Genomic DNA, 24,872 nt, shown 5'->3' with positions numbered 1-24,872 from the left:
ATTGTTCTCAAAAGGCTGCTCTTGTAAGTGATGTCCTGCAAGAATGTCCCATTCTTTTCACTAAGTTCAACTTTGTCAAAAATGAAATGTAGAGGCTAACGCTGCAGGGTCTTATAAATCTCGCTGTCCGAACCGTTGTCGGTGAGATACTCGTCACTTTAGACCATACATACATCATACCGATATTTAAGGAATGTAAAAACTTACCGCGACTTTTCATTCAAGGCTTTTTGATTTTGTTCTATCTTGTGTATCCCGTTCTGCTCATAGGTCATTGTTTCGCCAAAAGTAAACCTTACTACACTCACTTGCGGTTATATTCGACCGCAGTTTTCATCAAGTTGGTACTGTTTAAATCACTGTAGCTATCTGTCCTAAGGTTTACGTACGGAGCCATTTTGAATACTGGATCTTGTTGCGCTGATCCGAAATTGCTGCAGCTGTTCAATCGTCTTCATTTTACTACATAGGCCATGGGTTAGACGTTTTGACATTGTTGTACACACGTTAGATGGAAAAGTTGTGCACTTCAAGCAAATGAGGGCATGGAAGGCTGTTTCGTCCACAAGTTGACGCTTACGGAGGCTGATATGCATGCGTTTCGAGCTTATTCAACTGAAGACAATCACGGAGTCATCAGAATGTTCGATTCCTTGAAAGATTTATGGACAGATAATATGTTTCTTAAAATTATTTTGTCTCTATTTCGACAAATACCATCATTTGCACGTGAATTTGTTTTTGACAGGGGGCTCATTTAAATGCAGCTGAATCTCCCGTTTATAATTGTCTGCTTCAACTGAATGTGATGCATCAGCCCGCCTCATGTTCCAAAATAGGAGCGAGAGGTTCAGCTGGATTCAGTTGAGTGTCCTGTGACATCTGAATTCGTATGCAAATGAGAGTATCTTGGAAACCGATTGTAAAATTTATTGAATAAATGACATTATACAATGCCAAAAATATTATTCTGGAAGTAATAAGATATTACTATTCGTTGACTGTTAGACTTAGTTTAGTCCCATGGAACCCTTTGGTAGTGGCAATATTTGATAATGCTAATCTGGCTTTTTAATTTATACAATTTCGAACCATGACCGCAATTTTTTCAGCCCGTCTGCGGCGATGAAACGTGGTGGTACTCTGAACCGTAAAGTCCTTGTACCTACCATAACCTGAACACGCAAGAAACGGCGGTGGTAACACGTTGTCCAGTTCTTGCTGCAATTTCTGAATTTTCTTACTTAATTTTTCGCATTCTCAAACGAAGACGACCGCCAACTACGGTTTATACTTTATTGGTATCCCAGTATGAGAGCCAATTAAATTGTCCATGAACGCCTTAACATACTTGCGCCTACTGCAGTCATACCGTGGAACAGAAAACACTTGAGTAAGTGGCTGCGAGATGGCGTAGTTTAAGGATTTCGGCTAACTGGTTAACATATTGGTCACAAGCCTAACGCTGGATGGGCTTCAAAACGGACTGTGAAAGCTATCGCTGCATTCTTCTGCCTAGCTTCTATCATGTCTGGACCGATAGGTTACAGTGTATGAAGCTGCTGTGCTTCCTCCACTGCCGTAAAGCGACAAGCGATGAATACTTTCTTCATAGCATTGGTAAAGGCTTTATAATATCCTTAAAATAAAGCAGATGGATCAGCCCCCGAAAACCGATAGGGGGTGTCAAGTAGAAAATAAGGTTGACGGAAACTCGGGGACTGCGGGTACCTGATGAGCCTCAAGAAGGACGAAACAGGTGGTGGGCTGTCGGGTTGTTTACAGCAGCCTTGTGAGTAGTGTGTTACGTCTAGAAAACTAGAGCACCTCTAGTGTGTATGGTACCTCCTAATGGAAGATAGCTCTTCGCAGTGATCTTCAGTGGAAACCATAAGGGACTAGTGCGCAACCGGTCAAGAATAAACAACACAGTTGTTTTACGTCGTGCCATGTATCATGACTTCTTTTTATAACTTCTTCTTATATAATAAACGGCACCCTTTGTACACCAGTGCGCGGGTGGGTTGGATTGGATTATTACTCACGGTACCTTATGCCATGGTGATGGTTAAGGGATTTCCAGTGACCAGGAGGAATCCCGGATGTCTGAAATATCGCCACTATGTGCTCCGGGTTTACTGATATTTGAGGAGTCCATCTGAGATAAATGGTAGTAATCAATGGCTCGTTTACCAACCCGAAAGCTTTCCCAATGGGGGAGTGATGTAAATGAGATTCGTCTGAATTTCACGTTAACACCTTGGTTTACGACTGGTTGTGGCACTCTTCAGAATTCCTGTCAGTTGTGCAGAACGTGGAAATCCATTTCATTGATCACATTCCTCGATGTTCATACCCAAAATCTGGCGGTTGGGCTCCTAACACTGTTAGTTTCATTTTGTGGAACGTCAGTCCAGTTGAATTCACCACAAATTCCTGATGGTGTTCACGAAGTGCGCCAGTAAGTAACTGAACTAAGGGCGAATAGTTGCACACCAAACGAATGAAGGAATTCGTGTGGGTATTCTTTGGTTTCGCTCAGTTCTCTGTACATTGTGCACTGCCTCCGAGTCGTTCTGTCACAAGTTTTTACAAATTGGGCTTGGTTTATCGTAAAATGCTAATCGCTCGTTTAGTTCGAGGTCACTTAGCTTCGGTGGTTTTCTTGCTTTTTCTAGAAATTTGCCGAATCGAATTAGAGTTGCCACCCAGTTGTGCTGCCAAATTTGACATCAGCAACTGCAGTGCAGTGGTTTTTCCGATCCTTTTCGTTTTGTGTATTTTCGGATCAGGTATCTCGTATATCCGTATGAATTTGACGCCTCCTAATAGATTGATAATAATGAGGTATTAGTGTAACCGACGCACATATGTAATGCAGTATTTCCGTTGTCTGACGACCCTCCTTATTCAACAGTACTTTGTGGCCGTGTTGATCTATATAGGCTTTCAAGACACTGCCAACTGTCCTATATGTTTATAGTTATTTGACTTTCTTCAGATCAGAATAGAGAAGACGTAATTTGTTTAACCTCACGGAAAGCTCTCCAGTCCTGCCGTACGCACATTCGCACACTGTTGCCAACTGAGCTACTGACCCCTCTTAGAATGACGTACACTATACAATGACTGTGAAAGAAACAAGCTCAGATTTGGCAATTCACGCATGGAGTGTTAGCTCATGAAGGGTTTTACTCCTCATTAGACTTTTCATACATAAAAAAACTGTTCGCATTTATAGTCTTCACATCACCTAACGTCTTTCATAGCATTATCATTACTTTTGAGCTTTTGCTCATCCAAGAAGCCATATTAACCTTCCACAGAGCACTCGACAGTTGGAAGACCAAGCAACAGCACCCCAAACGATGTGTGGGTTGTGGGACTATATCTTGCGTGTACTGTCGATCAGCCACCGGTAATTGGATCGATCTTTCAGACGCTTATACGAAGAGCTACAGGTTCGAACCTCCGTGGCAATCTGTGGAATAAGCACTGCTCATGATTCCAAACAAAAATGAAACATATGCACATATGTTGCACCATATATTGCCTTATGGGACAGAATCCAGGATAATAGTGTTTTGTTTGTCCCTCAGGTGATTGATTGACGCAAAACCACGTTTTCTCGCGCCATTTCTGTTTCTTTCCTGACATCTATCTTACTTCGCTCTGTCTGTCAGAGTGGTATTCCAACTACAACTGTTCAACCGAACAACTTGTTTGAATAACGCAATCTGGTTAAAGATCATGAATGTTTTTTTGGTTGAATATGAGTTTTTTTGGTTGAATAGTGACTGCTGGTTAATCATGCAAATTTTGGCCCACCTGCTTAGGTGATGAATCGATGCAACTATCGATAGCTCAACAGTGATCAATACATATGTCTACCTACCTACCTACCTAGCCATTTACCACAACGTTGTGAAAATTGATCGACTTTTGTGGAGACTCATTTTTAGGAGGATCCATGGTATTCTTTCATGTACGTTTGGAATATATGACTGTAGTTCTGTAGAGTTAGCTGCCGGAATGCTTAGTTGGACCCGCTTTCGTTGTTCTTGAAACATTTGTGCCAACCTGCCCAAGCTCAGACATTGACAGGCAGCGGCCTTCAATGGCTGGGCTTGACAGGTTGCATTGGAAGGCCATACCCTGAAACTGCTTCTCCTAGCCTCTTATGCGACATCCCAACAGTAGCCCTTTTTGGCTCTGCTTTTGGAATTCTTTTCCCACCGAAGCAGAACAACAGCAGCAAACACAACGACTTGTTACTCATCAATGTAGTAAAACCGTGAATCATTAGCTTCCACCCGTACGAAATCCAAGCCAGCCAGATGGTAACATCTTCGTGTCATAGTTGGTGAAACCGTATGTGATGAATGAGTTATGTGTCTGTTGCTTTGACATGTCTGTTCCCGCAAAACTCCAATAGATTTCCTTTAAGCTTTAGCCATGAGCGGATACGAAAGCTGGTGTTGCCATCCTGTTGCTTGGTCCTTCGTGGGCAGTTTTTATTATCCGCTAGATCTCGGCCCATGCCTCAAAAGGTTTGACATTTTCCTTGCTTCGACTCGTGCTTCTATGATGTTTTTTCTCTCATCTGTTGTGCATGTCTTTAGTTGGCAGTAAGAAACACTCCTTGGTGTTAGCATCAGAGTTTCAAACAGCGTACGTCTTGTTTTGATGGTGTCCGAAAAGAGCTCCTCGTTTGGCCCGTTGTTTTACTTCTAGGCATTTGTCCGAATTTCTCCCATTTTACACCATGATATATCACTTTTTTGTTAAAATCGGAATCAAGACCTGGCCGTCAAGACTCGAAGATGCGTTAATTTATCGTTAGATGTATGGGACAATTTTATGGGTTGTGCGTCCAAGTTAGTCGTGTCGAACGACTGAGTTCTCAAAATACTGCGTATTGACTCCAGGGAAATCCACTCAAAGCAAGACATCCGCAAGAAGATAAACGGTATCAATCTTCTCAGAAACGGAGTATTTGTGGTGTTTCCACGTCCTTAACACCTGGTTGTCTGCAGAATTATACGATGCGAATAGGACTGTGTAGGTAGGTCCCTTTAATCTCCACCCAGTTTCCGCGCCGAATTCTCTCGTTCAGTTTTTGTAGCTGCATTGAATTGAAAAAATGCCTCCAGTTTTGTACAGTCGTATTCAGTCGTGTTGTAGGCGTATTTATCTTTTATGACATTTTTTCCTCCAATGGACCTAGTAATCCACTTGTGCAACTGTCAGAGGCGGTATCCGGTTTTACAGAGACAAAGCGCTGAGACTGTAAAATTTTCTATACTCTGATCTATGGTCGTGCCAAAACATACCGGCGCGTGGAACCCGTTTGACAAGAGGAAGCCGATTGGGATAACGAATGGTGACCGTCAAAGTAACATAACAGTGAAAATATCAGTTGCGAAAGCCAGCAAGCTGCCGAGAGCGAGGTAAATCGTTGGTTTCATTTGCCTAGATAAGGCGATTAGATGGGCAAACCAGCGGTCCATTTACTACCCCGATTAGAAGAAGTACTTTAAAGCGGAGCTTTGTTCACCGGTTGTGCAGGAAAAAGTGAAAGGTCTCATTCTGCCTGTTTCTTATTCCGATCATTGTGAATGTATCAAGCTGCTGTGGTTGAAGAAGTCAACTGGTCATGCTCTCATCAGGACTAATTACTGAGGAGACGAATGCATCATAAACTAGATATTTTTGGATGCAGACTATCTCCAGTATGACCTCGTAAAACCTCAAATGGCGATTAGTCAAGGTTCTTAGGGAAATCACTCTACAATTGAACAGCGTTTGTTTTAATGACTTGGAGATAAATCTCGAGCTTTCCATTACTCACTACGTGACTTTCCATTTATTAGTCTTATTTTTTTGGACTTCAGCCAAACCCTTTTTTCGCATTTTAACGTACGATCCTCTCTGAATGGTGGATGCTTTCTTGTAGTGATTGCTCCTGGAAACGGTCTTCTGTACTCCTAGTCCGGAATAATATTTTTGAAAGCAAGCCTGTCATTCCCTGCAGATGACATCTTCGGATTTAGTCAACGAATTTGTTTGGCTTTCAGACTTTGGTAATTCTTTTATTTTTCATCTCCGCTGGTGACTTTTCTCGTCATGTACGGGTACTACACCGAGGTCGAACTAGGATAAGGCAAGAGATCTCTGTAGTTACTTCCACTGATTTGAACTAGGACGTCTTTGTCTAGACCTCCGTGTTTCACCCCAATTCGCGATTGTCTTGTGTTTTTCTCTTGTTTCATAGACTTCTGGATCTCTCCATTTGTCTATCTGCATTCACATCTCAAGTTTGTACCATGTTTTTTTCTGACTAAAACTTCCCACTCTGTTACTTTAACTTTCATGCTTCGTTGCGCCTGGTTGCCTATCATCTCGCATCTATACGTCTCTCGCAGCATTACGCTATACATCTCCATGTGCGTTTTACGTCTGAATTTCGAGAAATTATGTGGTAGAATGGGTCACGCCCACGCTTTTCTCTCGTTTCAAGTTGACAGATCACCTTTTGCGGAACACAATTGTGCCCGTTTTTCGACACTCCAGACGATTGACAATTTATTATCCAAAATTTTATGATTCTTTTCCGTCCTTTTTTAGGTCGAGCAAATTCAAGCCCTGACTGAGCTGGTCACTGCTCAAGTGGACTATCACCGCCAAGCCACAGAAATCATGGAGCAGCTTCAAAAGTTCTTGATTGACAAGTAGGTTCCGAGTCGTTATTTTCCGTTTCGGTGTAGAATCTGAGAGCGGCGCTCCCTGAGGAGCAGTGTTCTTGATACCGCCTGGAAATTCGTTCTGCGTTGTTCCTCGTGAATTCATTTCTTACAGGTGGAACTGCCTGAAACTGTCATCATTAGCTCTGTTCCATATTTTTTAAATGTTTTCCTCCATCTGACTAACAGGTAACTTAGGTGCACTTTGGCTTTGTACAACTAAGTACAGTGCTCGTCTATCACCTACTCGTGGATCTGTCCAGTACTCACAATGGTTTATTCAAGGATCCCTTCACTCATTGTTTTCGACCATCGCTTCTTCTTTAAAACAAAGAACCCTGAGCGCTGTTCAGGTCCCCTATTTGGGGACACGCTTTTCCACATAATTGGGTGATAGGAATATGGTTCAGATAAAATACAGTCATTTGCGCATGAGCATCTTTTTCGGTATCTCAGGCTTTAATATGTACGTAGGCAAATGCGTGACCTGGTCAAGAAAAGTTCATCACTCTTACTGTAAACACCAAGGAAAGTCCCTAGTCCGCGGTCTGATAATGATTAATTCTTCAGCTTGGATCGGTCGTAAAATATTCTTGGTGCTTACCACCAGTCAGCTGACTACCCGAACAAGTCACAAGCTTGTTAGGTCATGAGTCATACCTAAAAAGATTTTTCCGGGTCTTTTTAGTAAGCCTTTGGGAATTTTTTCGTCTGGCTTGTCGTGCAGGTAACTTGTTGTCTGTTCTAAGTTTTCTCCGAAGTCGGGTGTCATACTTTTCGCACACGCGATGCCTTCAGCATCCTTACACAGTGGGTGGCGCTGCTTAGTGGCTGAATGTCGTATGAAACGACGATTTGAGATTGAGAATCATAAGTACGGTGGACTAATACACCAATTCTTTAAAATAATCACTTATGTGTAGGTGCACTTGATCTAATGAGTTTTTGTACAATCTGCCTCATGATTCACAGCTGAGTGTGCCCACGGCCTAGTGAAATTCACTGTCTCCATAGCCAACTCACTGAACGGCACTGGAGGTCAATGGATTTGCCATGGATTTGCCATTTGAAAACTGGTTTACCATTTGGCATCTTTGTGTGCTGCTGGTTGTTGTGTGGTTTACGTTGTACGATCTTGAAACACGGAAGGCTTCGTCACACAACAGGTTGATCTCACACGCTTGTCCAACACGCGGGCTGATTCCGTTATGTAGTGTCGGTAACAGTGTGCATAGTCAATGAGGTTTTTTGCAGTCTGTTTGTTCGGCCCCTAGATATTGCGATGTTGTGCTACTCCGTGGATTGACCTAGAAGTCTGTTGTTCACTTTATCAGGTGTGTCCTGTTTATATCTCTTACGCTTGCATATTGAGGTTTTGTACTTATAGTATGCCGTCTGCGATGGTTTTCTTCAACTCTTCTGCATCCGTGGCGTGTGGTTTTTATTTCCTACGAATTTCGACCATATCGATTCAGGAGGGAGACCACCATGCACAACATTTGTATTCTTACTAATTTTGCTATGCTTTCCACTTATGTCGCCTAATGTTTCGATCTTGAATCTTGTCCGTGCTAGTGACATGGTTGCACCTGCGGGCCACTTCATCAATGCTGAAACCGAAACAGGGAACTAGCATATATGTACTTCATGTCGCACAAGTCAGACAACTGAAGGTATGTTTTCTCCTTGTGCCGAATTAGTTCATCTGCAGCACCCTCCGGTGCCTAACTTCCATGCCACTCGAAGGTTGCACGAGGGCTGGCATACTGCCAGGTTGCCCATGCCTAGACAGGGGAAGTCAGAATCACAGACCTTCTGGTCAGTAAATTCGCACTCTAACCACTTGGGCCGTCTCGCCCCTACGCATCCAGTGAACTATCAACTTCTTTCCAACTCTGACCTTCGGGCATGTTTTCATACCTGAAACTTTCTTCCTTCCGTTCTGCACGCTATTATCTACAGGTATCCATCACGCTGCCACATTTAGGTTGAGAGCGATTGATCGTTTACACGCCTTCGTCTCTTTTCGTTGAACAGGAAAGACGAGGCTTCTTCGAAACCTAGACCAGTTTATGAACCCAAACGGTTTTCGACACTTCCAAATCAGGTGAATTCTCGAACTCCTTCTCAAAGTGCACTAAGCACGCCAGCGAAAAACGGTCCACACCTAAACGCTGGTGCACCTAGTCCAGGTACGTTGTGTTATATCCGTCAGTACGGAATGCGTTTCGACTTGTCTTAAACGTATCCACCCCGTTATCATACTTTGCTTTTAACTGACTTGCGTTCTCCGTTGTCTTTGATTCAACCTTTGTTTTTTTTCAAATTGTGAATTTCATATACACCTCGTTGGGTAGCTTTCGGAATGCGGCGCACCAGTGCAGCTAACTTCAGCGTCGCCGGTCAGTTTTCATTGACCACTACATACTTTCACTCGTTGTTGTGTGCAGTCCGAATGCAAACTACTTTGCGCTGTAGCTTTATATAAGAAATACGTCTTATCTACTTGGTGAATTAGATTAGTGAAGCGCTCTTCTGTCATACTGTACTTGGAAAATATGATTTTGATAAAAGTCGACAGGAAATTGAATTCGATTCTAATTCGTCTTCTATGAACCGTATAACATACATACATTTGTTCCAGCTGCTACAGTTTCTATCACCGGGAAATGCGAGAACTTGGGAGACATAGCGAAGCATTGGAGGCTGTGACATGTTCATTTGGTTCGGGAACTGGGTAACTAGATAGTGAAGGCGTGAGCTTTGATGAGTTGAGTCCCGGAGTCCCCATCCAGGGTGGCAGCAGTTGTCGGCCCGCCTCAGTTTACTGGTTGCCAAGTCATACACTGTCCACCTCTCAGTCACTTCTACTCAGCACAGGGCGAAAAGAGCTCTACGAGGCAGATGGTGTTCTGGCATGCGTAGTACATGTCCCAAACAGCGTAACCAATGAGGCGTGAGGGATTCATTTATCGCGAGAGAGTTCCCCCTTTCTAAAACCGTATAGTCTACCTCAGCATTGCTCGTCTGATGTTCAGACCAGACTCGATCAATGCTTCAAAGACACGGATGATCAAACACTGACAGGTTTCGCATGTCCTCTGCACACAGAGGCCACGTTTTTTTATCCATAAAGCAGCGTGGATCGCACTGCCGCACTGTAAACTTTACCCTTGACGGACAAACGGACATCACGTCGGTGCCGTAGGTGTCGGAGGTTGGCAAAAGCTTTCCCGTACTTCTACGTTCAGGAAGTAATCTCATCTGCAACCAATCCGTCGGAGCTTATACAACTGCCCAGGTAAACAAACTTATCTACCACTTAAATTGGCTCGTCTGCGGCTTTGGGTTTGATCTTTTAGAAGTACCTTGCACTTTACTAGCCTGAAGCGCGTGTCAAACCGTGCAACAGTATTATTTAGGTGATTTTAAATGAGTTGCGTTTCGAAAGGATCTGAACCAAAGGGAACAGTATCGTCCGTGTGTACTCACTGTATATGGGCGAACGTCCCGAGAGCATTCAGATTCCTGAAGCCTCAGAGGCGGGCGGAGAAAAGGCGAGAGTGGACAGCGTTGTCTTACACCACCGGACGTGGTGAACTCAGGTGAGGGTATGCCGTGTGCTCGTACACCCACAAGAGTTAAGGCGCAGCGTCCTCATATGGGATATAAATCGTCGGACACCACCAAAGTTTCTGACGACCGACAGAATCAAGAAACAAAACCAGCGTGTGGTGTTTGAAGGAGTGGAGCGTCTAAGAGAGGAAAATATATAGTCGATGCATCTTCGTCAGGATGAAACCCAGCGTGATTCTCACGAATCTGCCCCTCCCGATAGCCGATCATCCTGCACAAAATAACGCCAGACAGCGCTTTTGATCTGGCGGATACGAGGCTGATGCCACGATGGCTTACGTATGACGTTCTTTGACCTTTTTTGAAGACTGGGTTGGCAGTCGAGTGGCTTCTTCCCAATGCTATTCTGTTAGTTTTAAAGCTTCTGTCGCATGGTCGTCGGACTGTTCACCTCACCATCTCTGAAGAGTGCGGGGTGCAGACCATCTGGACCAGGTGCCTTGTCACGTTGAACGAGTGATAACAGCAAATGTGAGGTGCTAACCGTCGCTTTTCGTTTCAGAAATTGTCAAACTGAATGGATGAGTCAGTGGATGCACTCGATACTTCCAAACGGTCCTAGGTGCTACACTGGAAGATAGGATCCAACGTAAATTCGTGTCTTGTTCTTCATCATTCTGATTCTTAGGTCAACCGTATGGGTGTTGCAACTTGAAGCACTGTGTGAACGGTGTTCATTTGGCTGTTACCTTCTACATATTTACATAGTGTCCCAGTGGGAACTACTGTGATCGGGAACTCAGCATTTTTGCGTATTCACAGGCCTCCAGAGTAAATGAGAACTAACGTGGGATATGATTACTTTGTCAGAAACCATATAGTTTACCAATTCATCCGGGCACTGCGAACGCAATCAGATAGTTACGATGGAATTGGGGGAGCAATTTGTCTGTGATGTTTTCGAGGAGGATATGCAATGCTGACAGTGCCCTTCATAGTGTTTTGCTGTGAATCCACTAGAACTAAGTTCACCTTACAGTCTACTGTAGAAACGTACTGTTTTTAAATATCCCACCCATCGTGTGTGATGTACCCCTTAAGGCAAGCTTTTTAACAGGGTTATCTCCTATCTTTGGGGGCAAATCATCTCAAATTTAGAGATGAGCATCTTTCAGCCTATTACAGTGCCCAACAAGGCTCAGATTTGAAATCTGCAAACCTACTGGTGATTAATTGTGTGGCTATTGATCTGTTTTCCAAACTTCGTAATGGCCTGAGAACGTTTCGTCGCCGATCACTTCTTTGCAACTAAAAATCACAGCGCGCTTTCCCTAGTCACATGCGCCATAGCCTACCAGGGAAGAATTTTAGAGATCCTGCATTCGATTAACGTTCAAGTTTTTTAATGTACTATTTCCATCGTACCAAAGGCAGTTCATTCCCAGTGCACAATGGCGTTTTTATTTTGTCATCTGCCATCGGTCACTTAAACTCCAGTGTACATCAATTCTCGCTCGGTTCAACAGCGGCGTGTCGTTTCACAATCGATATCCCAAGTTCCTCCGTTGCCGGCTTGTGTTACTACTGCACTGAGTACTATTCTTTCCCCATGTACACTCCCTATCCCGATTCCTCTCCCCCTCACTCATGCTTGCCGTCTTAGTCGACTTCTCTTCGGTGGCAGACCCATCGATTTCTGTCGCCCACGCAGACCATTCCCCACCCTATCTGGACGGGTCTGCTAGCCTATCGGTTAATGTTGGAGAGAACGATGATAAATGTATGGACCTCATTTCACTACTGTTCGGTGTTTTTGCACTTCGATTTACTAACAATTTTCAAATTAGTCTGTCAGTCGTGGTACTTGGGCAATAATTCTCTCTTCCTTTATTTTCGCAGAAGGGAAACATAATTTGTTTTGTTTCTCACCACGGCTTGCCAAATTTCCTAACACAGCTTGGTGCGCTCTGCTATGTTCTTGTATGTCTGCGCCAACCATGCTACCTGTCAAATAGGTTCGGAAGCTGCTGGCTTAATTGCGTGACAACGTCATTCACTTTGCCTTTAGTTGCACCTGAAAATCTCGAAGCGGCGAAAAATAGTCTGGTTCGGCCCCGCAATGTGTCCATACCTAAATGATAAGTTGTGACGTTCGAATTTGGATCAGGTTTCGCCTGAGTTGCTTTATCCCCGCAAGATGGCTCAAGTGGTTAGAGTACTAATTTCCTGACCGGAAGGTTCGTGGTTCGAACCCGACCTCAGCCACTGCTTAGGCTTGGGCGACCTGGTAGTATCCCAGCCCTCGTGCTTCTTTCGGGTAGGATGGCAGCTGGGCACCGGAAGGGTGTTATAGCTGAACGATTTATTTTTATCCTCGCAAGGCAGACCGCCACGCGGAAGGGAAGCCTATGTACCTTTTTTAGGGGACGCATACCCCATAGAGAGACCTCTGTAAGGCTGCCACATCTAGAAATTCTGTAAGACGTTCATCATTCATGATTCATTACGGAACCCTCCGAAAAATGGTCACCGCAGGACAGGCTCGCTTCCTTTTCCGGATGAAGAGCTTGTCATAAGGGAGAGCACAGAATAGATCGTTGCTGACGGGGACCGTTGGTGTTAACACTGAGGCAGGTGTCTTCGGGATTACTGTAATAGATTTATCTGCAACAAATTTACGCTTGCTGTTTCTGATATTCCTAACTTCTGTCCGCCTCAAGCAACTATGTGGTTTAATTGATATCTATTGCGGACATTATCGATTGTCCTAGAGATATTCCTAAGCAAAATTTGGCTGCGTGGTTCATCATTGTATATGACAGCTGGCAGATTCCTGTTTCTCGAGTTTTTTGCCCTGCTTTTTAAGTTCAGCTTCACGTTTTGCAACGTTACCTAAAGTGCCATTTTCGAACCAATCCGGAAGAACTATGCACTACATTTTATGTTCCTGTGTTACCCAGAAACGTCTACATACGTCTAAATGCGTTATTCAAATATACTGATGGCATCATTGCACAAAGCCGAAACATCGGAGACATTTCTATGAACTCTTAACAAATTTCTCGTGCTTAATCAATTTTTCTGTATGTTGTTTGTCATTACTCCGAACAGGCTGGAATTCTCGCACATCTAACTCGCCTGTCAACAATTGGTTTATTCAGGAATCATAGTGATTTCTGGAATCTATGCTTCCGGTCGATCGATCTGTTGCACTGGATGCAGTGTAGTTTCCGAGTTTTCGTGATACTGTCTGCTATGAACTGCTGCATTGAATGTCCTTCAATCAGGATGCGACTGTTTTCCCTTAATCTCGAGTTAGTCTGAGGGCGTTACCTCCGGATAGGATGATTCACACATACATTAGACAGGTCTAACCCAAACTCTGAGGATTTGTTGCATGAATAAAAACAAAATTACCGTGTTTAGCCTAAATCACTCTTCAACACTGGGGTAACATTCGTTGGCTGACTGACTTTGATCTATGTCACAGTGGTGAACATTGTATCTTGACGCGCGGTTCATGATAAATCGTTTACTGACTGATTGATCCCGCAACTTGCTATCTGCTTGCAGTAATGTCTAGGTTAGAAAAGGCATCGAATTCATTCGAGTTGTGTTACTGACAGTACCGCAGCTTTTCCATTCGTCCTTTATCTGCATGCCCCCTGTTATTGCTTTGTGAAATTTTACTGATGGTTGGATCACTGTCGCGCTGTTCACTAAAGTCCTATGTTTATTGTTCTTTAGCTGTGAAGTGAGCCTGAAGTACATAGTTGGACTACTAATTAGTCACTTCTGTCCTGAATGGAGGACGGTCTTCCACGGTACAAAGCCCCACGTTTCTATGCCGTTTTTGGCACATACGCACGAATACAAAACTGCAATGTTTGGCTAAACAATTTTAAACTTGGGTATATATTTTAGATTGTGCATAATCTTGAAGATACCATTCATCTCACATCAATTCCTGTTGATTTACTTTGAATATTTCTCAAGCTTGAGTTTTGGAACCACCTTTGTTGATAACTGTCCAGTAACCAGGCAACCATCGATCTAGTGGCCAACCACAACTCGGAATTATTTGTTTTTGCGTTCGGAAACCGTCCTTAAAGCAATTACGAACGATCATTCTACCGCGTAATTTATCACGTTGGTTTACAGTTTATCGATAGTGACTAAAGCCACTCGAGACATCAGTTTTAAGAGTTTTAGCATATCAAGAATACGACCGCCGGTATTGTGGAGCGACAGACGAGATTCGCAGTTTTGAATCAGTGTTAGGGGAAGGCGATTCACGCCGATTCCATTGGTTCCGCAAGAGCAGGCGTGAGATGGGTATTCCAGGGCAAAGTAATGCCGGTCAGGGTACTGCAACTTTTTCACGAGCTGAAAATGATTACCGACCTATCCGTTCACCCTACAATAATGGTTGTACGCTGCTTGTCAAAAAGTTTTGTATTTGATGAATTCCTGTGACCGCTGTCGTACAGTCAAAACTGACGACTGCTCTAAGTTCTGTGAAAACGAAGTCATTGGTGTTCATCTTGACCGAGGTCTATCCCCGTACTCAAAGCACTACACTGCCTGACAACTCAGTTTCCTAGTCGTGGACCTATAACTGACCGCGAGTTCCTTAGATTCTGATGCATCCTGTTAAACTAGTCAGTCTTTTTTGATAGTCCAATCTGCTGGTACTACCAAATCCGAAACCGGATACGAGTCTGTAATGCGTATGTAATATGCACTCCTAATCATCTTGTCTCGGTTTTGGAGGTTCGATAAGATTAAACAGATCTTGACGTATAGATTCAGCGTCCAACTCCAGGTGCAAACATTTCATTTACCTTCCGTGTGGATCACGTAAATAATGTTATGGCTAGTTAACGATGAGGTGACCCTGCGATTTATCTAAAAACCCGGTTTTATAGCTTCTTGTTTCTCAAATGCGTACGGCCATTTGATCCCTCTGTCCTTAGTTTGTCCTGTTAACCACACTTATACTGACCACACTCATGCAGTCGATGAAGATTGTACGTTTCCTTTCTGTAAGTTTATCATCATGGGATCTTGTAGCTTTGTAAGGCCAACTGACTGCGTGTGATTATGCTTACTACCGTCCGGCAAGGGTGAGTTGTCCTGTGACTAGAACGCATAATCTGTTTGGTGTTCATTGTTGCTTACGGACACTGCAAGCCTCATTCCTTCCAAATGCACCTTGGACGCTTGGCTGATACGTTTTTTTACTCTACTTTCGAAACTAGGTTAATTGATCAAATAGGCTGGGTAGCGTTGACGACTACTACTTAGGATACAACGGCTCTCCATCTCCTCTTAAAAGATCAATTGCTGGGCTTTGTGCGTTTGAAACAGCACTAAAATTCCACTAATATGAGTAGTCTGAGTGAGTAGTAAGTGGTAGGCTAACTGTAGTAACTGGTCAGCGACGTGCTCATTTGTCTGCTAATCGCCGACACCACGGCATTAGACTTTCAACCGGATGTATAAAATCCAAGCCGATCGCGTTTGTTTGCACTGAACAGGTGATTCTTGGTTGGTTTTAGGTCTTCTCACGCAGAAACAGTGAGATTTTTCCATGGTCATGGCTTAGGTCACATCGTATACGTGTGTGTGTGGGGCGGATACAGACTATACTCTATTTTATTTTGTTTTTAAATAATGTTACAAAGTAATTAGAAAAATACTCGCAATTTTCGGTGAAATTAAGTGTCAGATATCCTCTCGCCAAGCTCCCCTCTCTTGTTTTTTGACTTACTGCGTAGATATACCCGTTTTCAGTCAATCAGTGTGCTTTCTATGGCTCGGTGGAGACAAATTTGGCAGCAGTGTAACGTGAAATAGAAAATAATGAGAATACTTCGTCCGCCTCTTGTGACTTTTTTTTAGATCACCTCGATATCTTGGCATAGGACTTTGGCCAGTTATTTGGGTAGCGCAGTGAAGTTCGATTCGGTACTTTTTCATTTTCGCTAAATTTGGATGGCCATTGATGATCTGAAGTGGCTTTTGTCCCCGTTGGTTCCGTGCATAAGGCCATGTGGTTTTTTGCCTGCTTTTCACAAAACAATAGCTTCTACGTAAGAAATGCTTCAGCATGAAGAATGGCACGTTTTTACTTTGGCCTTTGATATGTTAACTTCACTTCTTACGTCTAACGCCTACGTGAGCAACCTCAGTCATATAATCTTAAACTTAAGTGTGGAGAGTTGTGCAGCAGTCGCATCACTGAAGTACGTGTTCAATGTTAAAATGTTATGGCGAGCGTAGTCGTGCACAGATTTGTAAATTTATACTGGCATGACTGAGTTGCTTACTTGCAGTGCATCGCTCGAAGAACTGCATATCCAGAGTAGCCACCACCTGGAAGGAATCTTCATATCGTGCAGAGGAATGATAATTGCTGTGGACATGTTAACTTGATAATGGACGAATTCAAATCAGATTTCGGACGTCGTTCTTTGGGGTGATATCTGCCTGTCGAAAGTTTCCCGTATGAGTTTAACGTATACTCTTCTAACGGATATTATAACGTATCTGTGCAGGAGTATTCTCTGCGTACGGTGGTCGGAAAACTTCAGGAAGTATACTTTTTTTTACGTAGATATGACATCCAACATTTTGGAAGAGTTTGGGGGACAATCTGCAGGTTGTTGTTGGCTTCTTGATTTGTTCCAAGCGTTTTCTAACTGGTTGATCATAGCTCAATTCTATAGGACCGGTTTGACATTGATGCTCCAACCCGTTTTGCCCTTCTGCTCAGTTTTGGTCGAAATATTATTATCTTATGCGTCTCAGCCCAGTGGGATGTTACTACTGCTAATTGTATTTACCCTTTCCTGACTCGTACCGACGGAGATGACCTGGTTTGACGCAACTCTTTGGGTGCTTCCCTCTTTTTATCTAGTAGTTCTGATACGAACGTCCCATTCATAAAGCACCAGTGGCAACATCGATGTTGCTGTCCTTGATGATGATGATGATTCATAAAGCGGGAGCTGGTACATTGCTGGTACATTCACTTGCTTCTTACAGATACAGTGTGATTGCGGTCACTTGTGGCCGTTATCGATGCTAACCGAATTAAATGACGTTGGTCATTACGTTTGTCATCATCTGGTCCTTTTTTTCCACTGTCTTTATCACAGTACTCGGTCCTTCGTGCCGTGGTTTGTACGATTTCGAGGCAGAGAACGCGTCGGAACTGCCATTCTCTGAAGGAGATGTGATACGCCTGATTCAACAAGTTGATGAGAACTGGTTCGAGGGCGAACTGAACGGTCGTCGTGGTTATTTCCCAATCAACTACGTTGAGGTTATCACTCCACTGCCGTAAAGCTATTTCCCCACAAGACGGACCGTTTAGACGCATGCCTTCATGCTTGGCAGGATTGTCAAGTCTATGCAAATGCAGTGACGCAGTTCTTGTACAATCAGTCTACTTTGATTTCCTTTGGCATTATTCGCTTATTATTTATGTCTTTACTTATGATTCTAGAATCCCTATTCCTACACTCCAACAGGCTTTGATCTATTATTCCAGCTTCCCTTCCTTGCATCAACTGGTTTACTCGTATTTCTGCATTTCCCCTTCCTTGTCAACCTTGCAGGCATTTGTCCTGTTCAACGTAGGAAGCATATGCACTCACGTTTGGCTTTTTCTTTCATGCGCCCAACGTGACAGTCAGGTTTCTCGTCGACGAATTCTTCGCTGTCGCTTTCAAACTATCCCTTTCATTTACTGGCTGGTGAACTTGCCGATTGAAGAGACCAATCAAGTCAGCCTGATCCTCAGATCTGGCAATTTTTCCGCACTACTAGTGCGTGTATCCTCTCGATCCAACACCCCGAAACTCCACAGGTATTTTCCTTGTATGACTGATGGGCTGCATGTCCCCCTCCTCCTTGTTCAGCATCTCAGTGCCATTCCATTTTTCTTCTTTCCTTGTGGCTTTGGCGGTCTCTGTATCAGTTTCTTCTGATTTCGACCTATTTTTCCGCACGGATTATGTGATATCCTACGTTCGGCACGCTGGAGTTTTGTTTTTTAATCCCTCATCAACTCAGGTGATGGGGATCTCCTCGAGTACATAGTAAATCTGAAAGTTACATTAGCATATGCTTCCGTTTCTGGTTAGAACCAATGCACGGCGCTTGATTTAAAACGTCTGGTAATGTCATTTTTGCTTTTCGGAGAGACCACTTTTTCCCGCCCCTCATGGGAGCTCCCTAGAGAGGACAGAATAATCAATATTGAACCTTTGTGAGTATCAGCCATATGCATACAGTTCACATAATTTGTTCCGCGATGTGCTTCGCTTACTGCATCAGATAATGTGACGTAATAATGATACTCTATCTAAAGGTTCAACTTATTGTTCTACAGTCTGTGGATTTTACGCTCGGGCTTATCCAACGTAAGACATCTACTGGTCCTAACAGTCAATGCCCTCATTCCAGTGTTGCGGAAACCATGCTCAGACGAACATGTAGAGTCAACCTTTCTATGCGAGCTAACGCCAGGATAGCAGGCATTCTAATAACGGAGAGCGTATTGAGCTAGGGAGGTAATGAGATCATTACCACACAAACCCATTAAATTTTCACCAAATTAGACGAATCCGAAGTGTCAAGCTGATGGATTCGACGTTGTGATGTGAAATCGATAATTACTGACAGCGCCATTTTTCCAACTATAGGGCTCCACTGTAGACAACTTCGGGTAATGCGACTTCATAATACTTGACTACGGCTTTCCCAGACAGTAGACGGAAACTTGGTAGTCTCTGAACTGAGAAGTTGAAGTACACGTAGTGTGAGCGAAAAGACATCTATGGGCTGTCTCAATCCACTGACCTCTTGATTACTAGACGGCTAGTCTACTAGCATACCTCTCGGTAGTGCTTGCTGTCGGTTACAGCTATGCGTCTGACCTTCACCCGTCGTTCGTCGCATCTCTACCTCGTGTTAGTTAGTTTGTCTATCAGCGCCATTTTCTCTGGTAATCCGTAAACCTACAGTGCTCCATAATCGGAACCGCCTTAGCTACTCTGTTATACTTTTCCAATCTGGGGAAAGTAGTTCCTTCACTTCTACAGTGTTATGTGAGATCTCAGTGCCCTTTTAATAAAATAAATAGAGCCTCCGTCAATAAGTCGAGTGGGTTAAGGTATCTCTAGAATCGGCTAAGAGATGATACCTTTCGGTCAGGTCACTCAGCTATCAATAAGGACAAGCTTACGCGCTCGCGAGACGCGAAAACTCTCAACTTTAGTAAAGGCTCAGAGAAAGCTGTTTCTTCGTGTACTGTGGTGCATTTGACATCCTTTCCATTCCAGCATTTTCGATAGGAGTTCTGCGGCATACTACGTTCTGACGACGCGGCTATCCCCTGTGGAACGCACAATAGTTCATCCGTTAGGGAGTACCACTGCTGATTTTGGTCTTGAAGTTTCAGCCGTTTTGTTGTGAAGAGACAACCACAAGCAGTCCAATAAAGTGGTAAGCTTTAGGAGGAGGTTATTCATTTGAAATATGCTTCAACTAGTGGTATATCTTCCTGACGGTACCCTAGATGTGGTCTATTTACAGTGTAAAATTTTTCTGGGTGAGCGGATCCATCAATGACAGAAGTTCCATAGGTTTTCTCCGGGAAATAATGCGCGTTTTTGGATGTTGGTTATTTGAGTACGTTTGTAAGAACTGTATGATCAGAGGATTGCGTTGATTATGGGGGCTAGTTTCAGTCATACGCATCCATCATTTAGCAGTTCGGCGCCGATTTTAGTTCAGTTAAAAGAAGAATACGATCACAGCTTATTGGATCCAGCATAATTCGAATTTTCAGGCCGATGCTGCCTACAAACCTCTTCTCGCTACCAAACCCCTTCTGAGATAGCATCAATAATAACAGTGTCAGATGGCTGGATGGCAGTTCAGAAAGTTCCTTTTTTGGTGGTAACATTCAAATTCTGGAAGAGTGCCGCTGAGGCATCAGGTGCTGTTCCCGAACCACTTGTTGGTAATAAGTTCACGCGACAAGTGGTTTGCTTTGGTCATCTGCTTTAAACTTTGCTATACTTGTAACTAATCAAACCCTTGGGTGGTTGGTGCTCTTCTTAAAATTGGCTAGAATTCAATTATGTTATTTCTTGTGATTCTAGAGACTGGGGGATTGGGTGTGTTTCACACGGTTCGAACAGTTCCGTTCCATGAATTTGTCTTCCGGCACTGACCGACTTGAGCTGGGGGAGACAACTGTTCTAATCATGCAATGCCCACCAGACATTCGGTTCCAATTGTAACAGTTCACCCTTTGGAGGTCGTTGGTGAATAAAAAAGGCCATTGGTATCACCAGTGTCCTTATGATGAAGAGGGCCAGATGGATGGGCTCATGCGCCTTGTTACCAGAACGTAAACACGGACATGATATTTTTGGCCCATGTGCGCACGGTTGCGCAAGTTACGATGTGTGGGCTACCGCAGTCGAATCTAGCCAAGAATATTTCGGTAATGCCGTGTTTGTATGATAACTTCTCGTTGCGCAAACATGTAAACAAAAGTCTAAGGAAATCTGCACTATTTTTGGATGCGTTATATCACGTGTGGTTTTTGGACTCAATGCGATTCTTAAGTGCCATCAAGATGGATTCTTGAAAATGCTGGCCTACTGTATTAGTGGTCCCATGTTTTACTGCGTTAAGTTTTCTAGGTCAAAACCCTAGTTTTAACTTTGGGATCTGAAGATGGGCAGTTACAAAACCACTCCATCAGACTTCCCTATAGTACTGATCTCAAACATTACGGTATGTGGTAGCATCCACTTGCACGCGTTACTCCAAGGATATCATGTCCAAATAAGACCATTTTGTCCCTTCGCCCTGTCCTGCTCCAGTTTCTAGGCACCGTTGTGTCTATTTTGATAAAAAGAAGTATGCGGTCGTCCCTGACGTTCTAAATTCTAATCCAGCTTTCCATGGTCATGGAGACTTAATAATTACTGAAAAATTGTGAAGACTTCTCCGTAGTTTTGGGACCGGCCTTCTGCTTCTGCTTTCGATTTGCTTGCCATTCTCATGCAAGCTGACGGATCGTTCTCAGAGTCCTCATCATTTAGGGCGTAGGATTATATGTAAGCTGAGTTTGAGATAGCTAAGTGGTTTTGGCGCCAGCCTAATGACCGGAAGGTCCATTGTTAGAACCCAATCCCTACATCTAGGCTGTTCCTGTCTAAGGTTGGACAACCTTGCAGTACCTCATCCCTCGAGTATCTTTTAGGTGACATGGTATCTAGGCTCCGGAACTGTTCTGTAGCTAATGATTGATTGTTGATGGTGAATTATAGTCTCTGCTTTTTGAACGTAATCTCAAATACAAGGATTAACTTTCCACCCGTAGTTGTTTATGCTAGTCGATTGCACAGTCCGTGTTACAGGCCTGGAAGTGGAATTAATGATTTGTGTAGCAGAATTGTCTAACGACTTCCTGTAGAACGAGCCACTGTGATTCGAGGGTGTACCATAGAGATATTCACAAACAGGTAATGTTTTCAACGTTTATGTGGCGAACCACACCTGAACTGCTTCAAATCTCGTTCCATCAGTTTCCCAGCTATTTGAGGCTTTCTCAACGGATAGTTGGCGCTAAGATAATCCCCTCAGTCTCTATAAATTGGGTTTGATTTTGGCTATTTTTAACTTTCCATCCCGCCAACCGCTTTTAAGGACCGTATAAAATTTGATTCTCTTGAAGGCATGCCATAAAAATCAAAGCTATGCATGATTTATGGCCACCGAATTCAGCAGAGAAACGTTTATCTAAGGCCTCTTTTCAAGTTGAGCAGCCATCTGCTACTACTATCAAGGCTTTGGCTTGCGACAGTAATACTATTCGTGGGCGCCTTCCCACGTTCCTTCAGATTCCAACCGTGCACTTCCTGACCTTATTATGTTACCTTCGAGGAAAAGAACTCATATTTCGTTTCAGCGTAATTATCTTTTTAGTACCTGCAAACATGGGTTACGAAAGGCGGGGAATTAATTATCGAAACTCTCGTGCACAGAGCGCAATAAAAACCGGATAATATGGAAACACGATACGTCAAAGCGTGCTTGTGGAGATGCATGTTAATCTGTCCTGAAAAGTTAGGAATGTAAAATGGGGGAGGACACGAAAGGGGTANGGGAAAGTTAAAGTTAGATAGTTCCGGGAAGGGACAAGAGGGTGGAGAGATCCGTTCGATGATTTGCAAGAGTGACTTGAAAAACAAAGACGAGTGAGATGATTAAAAGTTTAATCATGCGCGTTGCGCACACAATCTCACAACTGATTATCGCGGTTAAGGAAATTAAATATATGTAGAGATATAGGGAGGCTGTATGTCCTAGTTTATCGGTTGAAAATTTGATGGCAACGAGTCGGGTAACCTTGTTCTGAACTTGATCGTGAATCCAAGCAAAGATGTTCTGAGGCAGAGTAAATTAGGGCTTCGTACAAAATAAGGATCGGAGTTAGGTTAAAGCAACCTCAAAGTCTGATGTGAAAGTCAACTGTCATGATAGCATTTCTTGCGAGAGATTTCACATGGGCATACGAGAAAATATTGCAAGAAAGTACCGATCCAAGCATGATGGTCAGTGGACCAACGAGAGGGACTGTTACGGAGAGAGAGACAGAAATACAGAGAGATCTAGCAATGAATGAACCACTCTCTGCAGTCTTAATAAGGTCACTGTTTGAGACACGGTTGCTCTCAATCCGGTCGCCCCAAGGCCATATGGAAGCAAGGCTATAGTTTAAATAATGGGTGAAACACTGAAGAGTGGTATCTTCAGCAACCACTGAAAACGACAGATGAGGAAAGGTCTTTGATATGCGGTAGGATTTCTGCTAGGTTGTTGCGAGTGAACTCCATTCAGTTTGGCTACAGGCTGTGAAAAGGCCAGAATACCCAGGCAGATAAGAAGCATCCGGTTTCATCAAAGGATACAGAAGATTAACGCTCTTGTGCTACGAGCGCAACTCGACCACCAGCGCCGTATTTAATGGTCTCTAATGGGAAATTCGGTGACCGCGCCTACATGATAGGCACCAAGTGGGACGAAACCGGTTGTGGAGTTTTCAGCAAAGTTAGGAATGGTTTAATTTAAGAAGAAACGGAAGGTGTTTGACAGATAACAATGAAATTGCTCGGTGGCGTCACACTAGTAAAAGCGAGAAGATATTAAATAACAGGTCTTGTAGATTAGTTGCGCATGATTATTTGTGGAGCGCAAAACCAGCCAAGGTACAAGTTGTTCTTGCTGGAATAAATATTCGAGCTGAATGTAGCTAGTTAGTAAGGAAAAATAGTAGGTTGCACAAAAAACTGCCTTATGTTTTTTGTAACTGATTTGGAGAATGGCGATTCAGTTTTTCAAAAGCCTGTAATCCGTTAAAGAAAACTCTGACGATGAGCATAACAACAGCTACTCATGCAAGCAAAGTTTCAAAATTCAAGCGGATAATCTGTGTCCATTACAATGGAATAGTTATACGAAACAACTCAAAAAAGGGTATCTAAGGTAGCTTTCATAAGTGTTTCACCCCGTTACTAGGGGAAGAGAGTTCTGCTGACAGCCAGCATGTTGGATACAACAAGTAGCGAACAACATGGCGAGATTTTATCTTGTTACACACAAAAAATCAGATTCATCCAACCTATAGCATACCGTAGATGCTTTGGATGGTATCATGTTGGAAATTTCTTAGATTTCTGACTTAGCATCACAATTTAATGTGAGCATTGTCCATAACATGCAGTCAGCTCATCATCGCGCTCATGGTGAATAGATATCTGGCAAGGCTAGAGAAAAAAACCAATCTGTCAGTCAAGCAACAGTCTTCCAAAAAGAGCGATTTTAATCGATCCTCAAGGTTAAGGCTGCACCAAGACTGATCGCAGTGAGAATTCAGTTAACAGCAACACTGTTTTACGGGAAATGTTACAGAAAACCAGTTAAATCACACAACCGATCAAATTTTGCAGTCCAAAAGTTGGGTGGCAGCTGTTTCATTATAGTTCGAAAGTATCAGCTGTGTGCACCTGTTGTCCCTTTTTCAGCGAAACAAAACTAGAGTCATGAGCGCACCGCGCAGCTCAGGCTACCGCAGACAAACAACCCAACATCACTGGTTTTGGCAGACACGTCAAACAAACTTCTTAAATTAGCTGAAATTCCATGCTTTTGTTTGAATTAAATCCAGCTGTATCCAATGAATTCAACCGAGACGCCACAAGAATCCAAGCTTCCAAGCAGATACTATGCAATATTGCGGATGCGATCGGATTTGTCTGGTTAAAGGATATTGATTGAAATAGTTGTCTCCCACATCTTTCTTTGTCGACTGCGTGCCAATCAGGGATTGATAGAAGGAATCTTTTTCAGATATTTGGTCTCCTTCCATTTGTCTCCTTAAACGAAATCTTAATTTTTACAAGGTAGTCTCTCTCTCTCTCTCTCTATATATATATATATATATATATATCTAAATATATA

The 24,872-nt window shown here is 43.3% G+C and overlaps 1 protein-coding gene across 1 annotated transcript in view; it reads left to right on the top strand.

Moving 5' to 3' along the window:
• Positions 1-18,687, top strand: part of T265_03964 (hypothetical protein) — a gene marked incomplete at both ends in the record, with an annotated part of 47,433 nt that extends 28,746 nt beyond the window's left edge. Inside the window, 3 exons of the mRNA XM_009168571.1 lie at positions 6,628-6,731; positions 8,781-8,935; positions 17,483-18,687. Coding sequence (XP_009166835.1) covers positions 6,628-6,731; positions 8,781-8,935; positions 17,483-17,670 — 447 coding nt within the window. The remainder of the gene's footprint in view (positions 1-6,627; positions 6,732-8,780; positions 8,936-17,482) is intronic.
• Positions 18,688-24,872: the final 6,185 nt, after the last annotated feature.

The sequence above is a fragment of the Opisthorchis viverrini genome (assembly GCF_000715545.1).
Source record: "Opisthorchis viverrini unplaced genomic scaffold opera_v5_61, whole genome shotgun sequence".
NCBI classification, from domain to species: Eukaryota; Metazoa; Platyhelminthes; class Trematoda; order Opisthorchiida; family Opisthorchiidae; genus Opisthorchis; species Opisthorchis viverrini.
The sequence above is the reverse complement of the archived record's forward strand: the minus strand, read 5'-3'. Positions and strand labels throughout refer to the sequence as shown.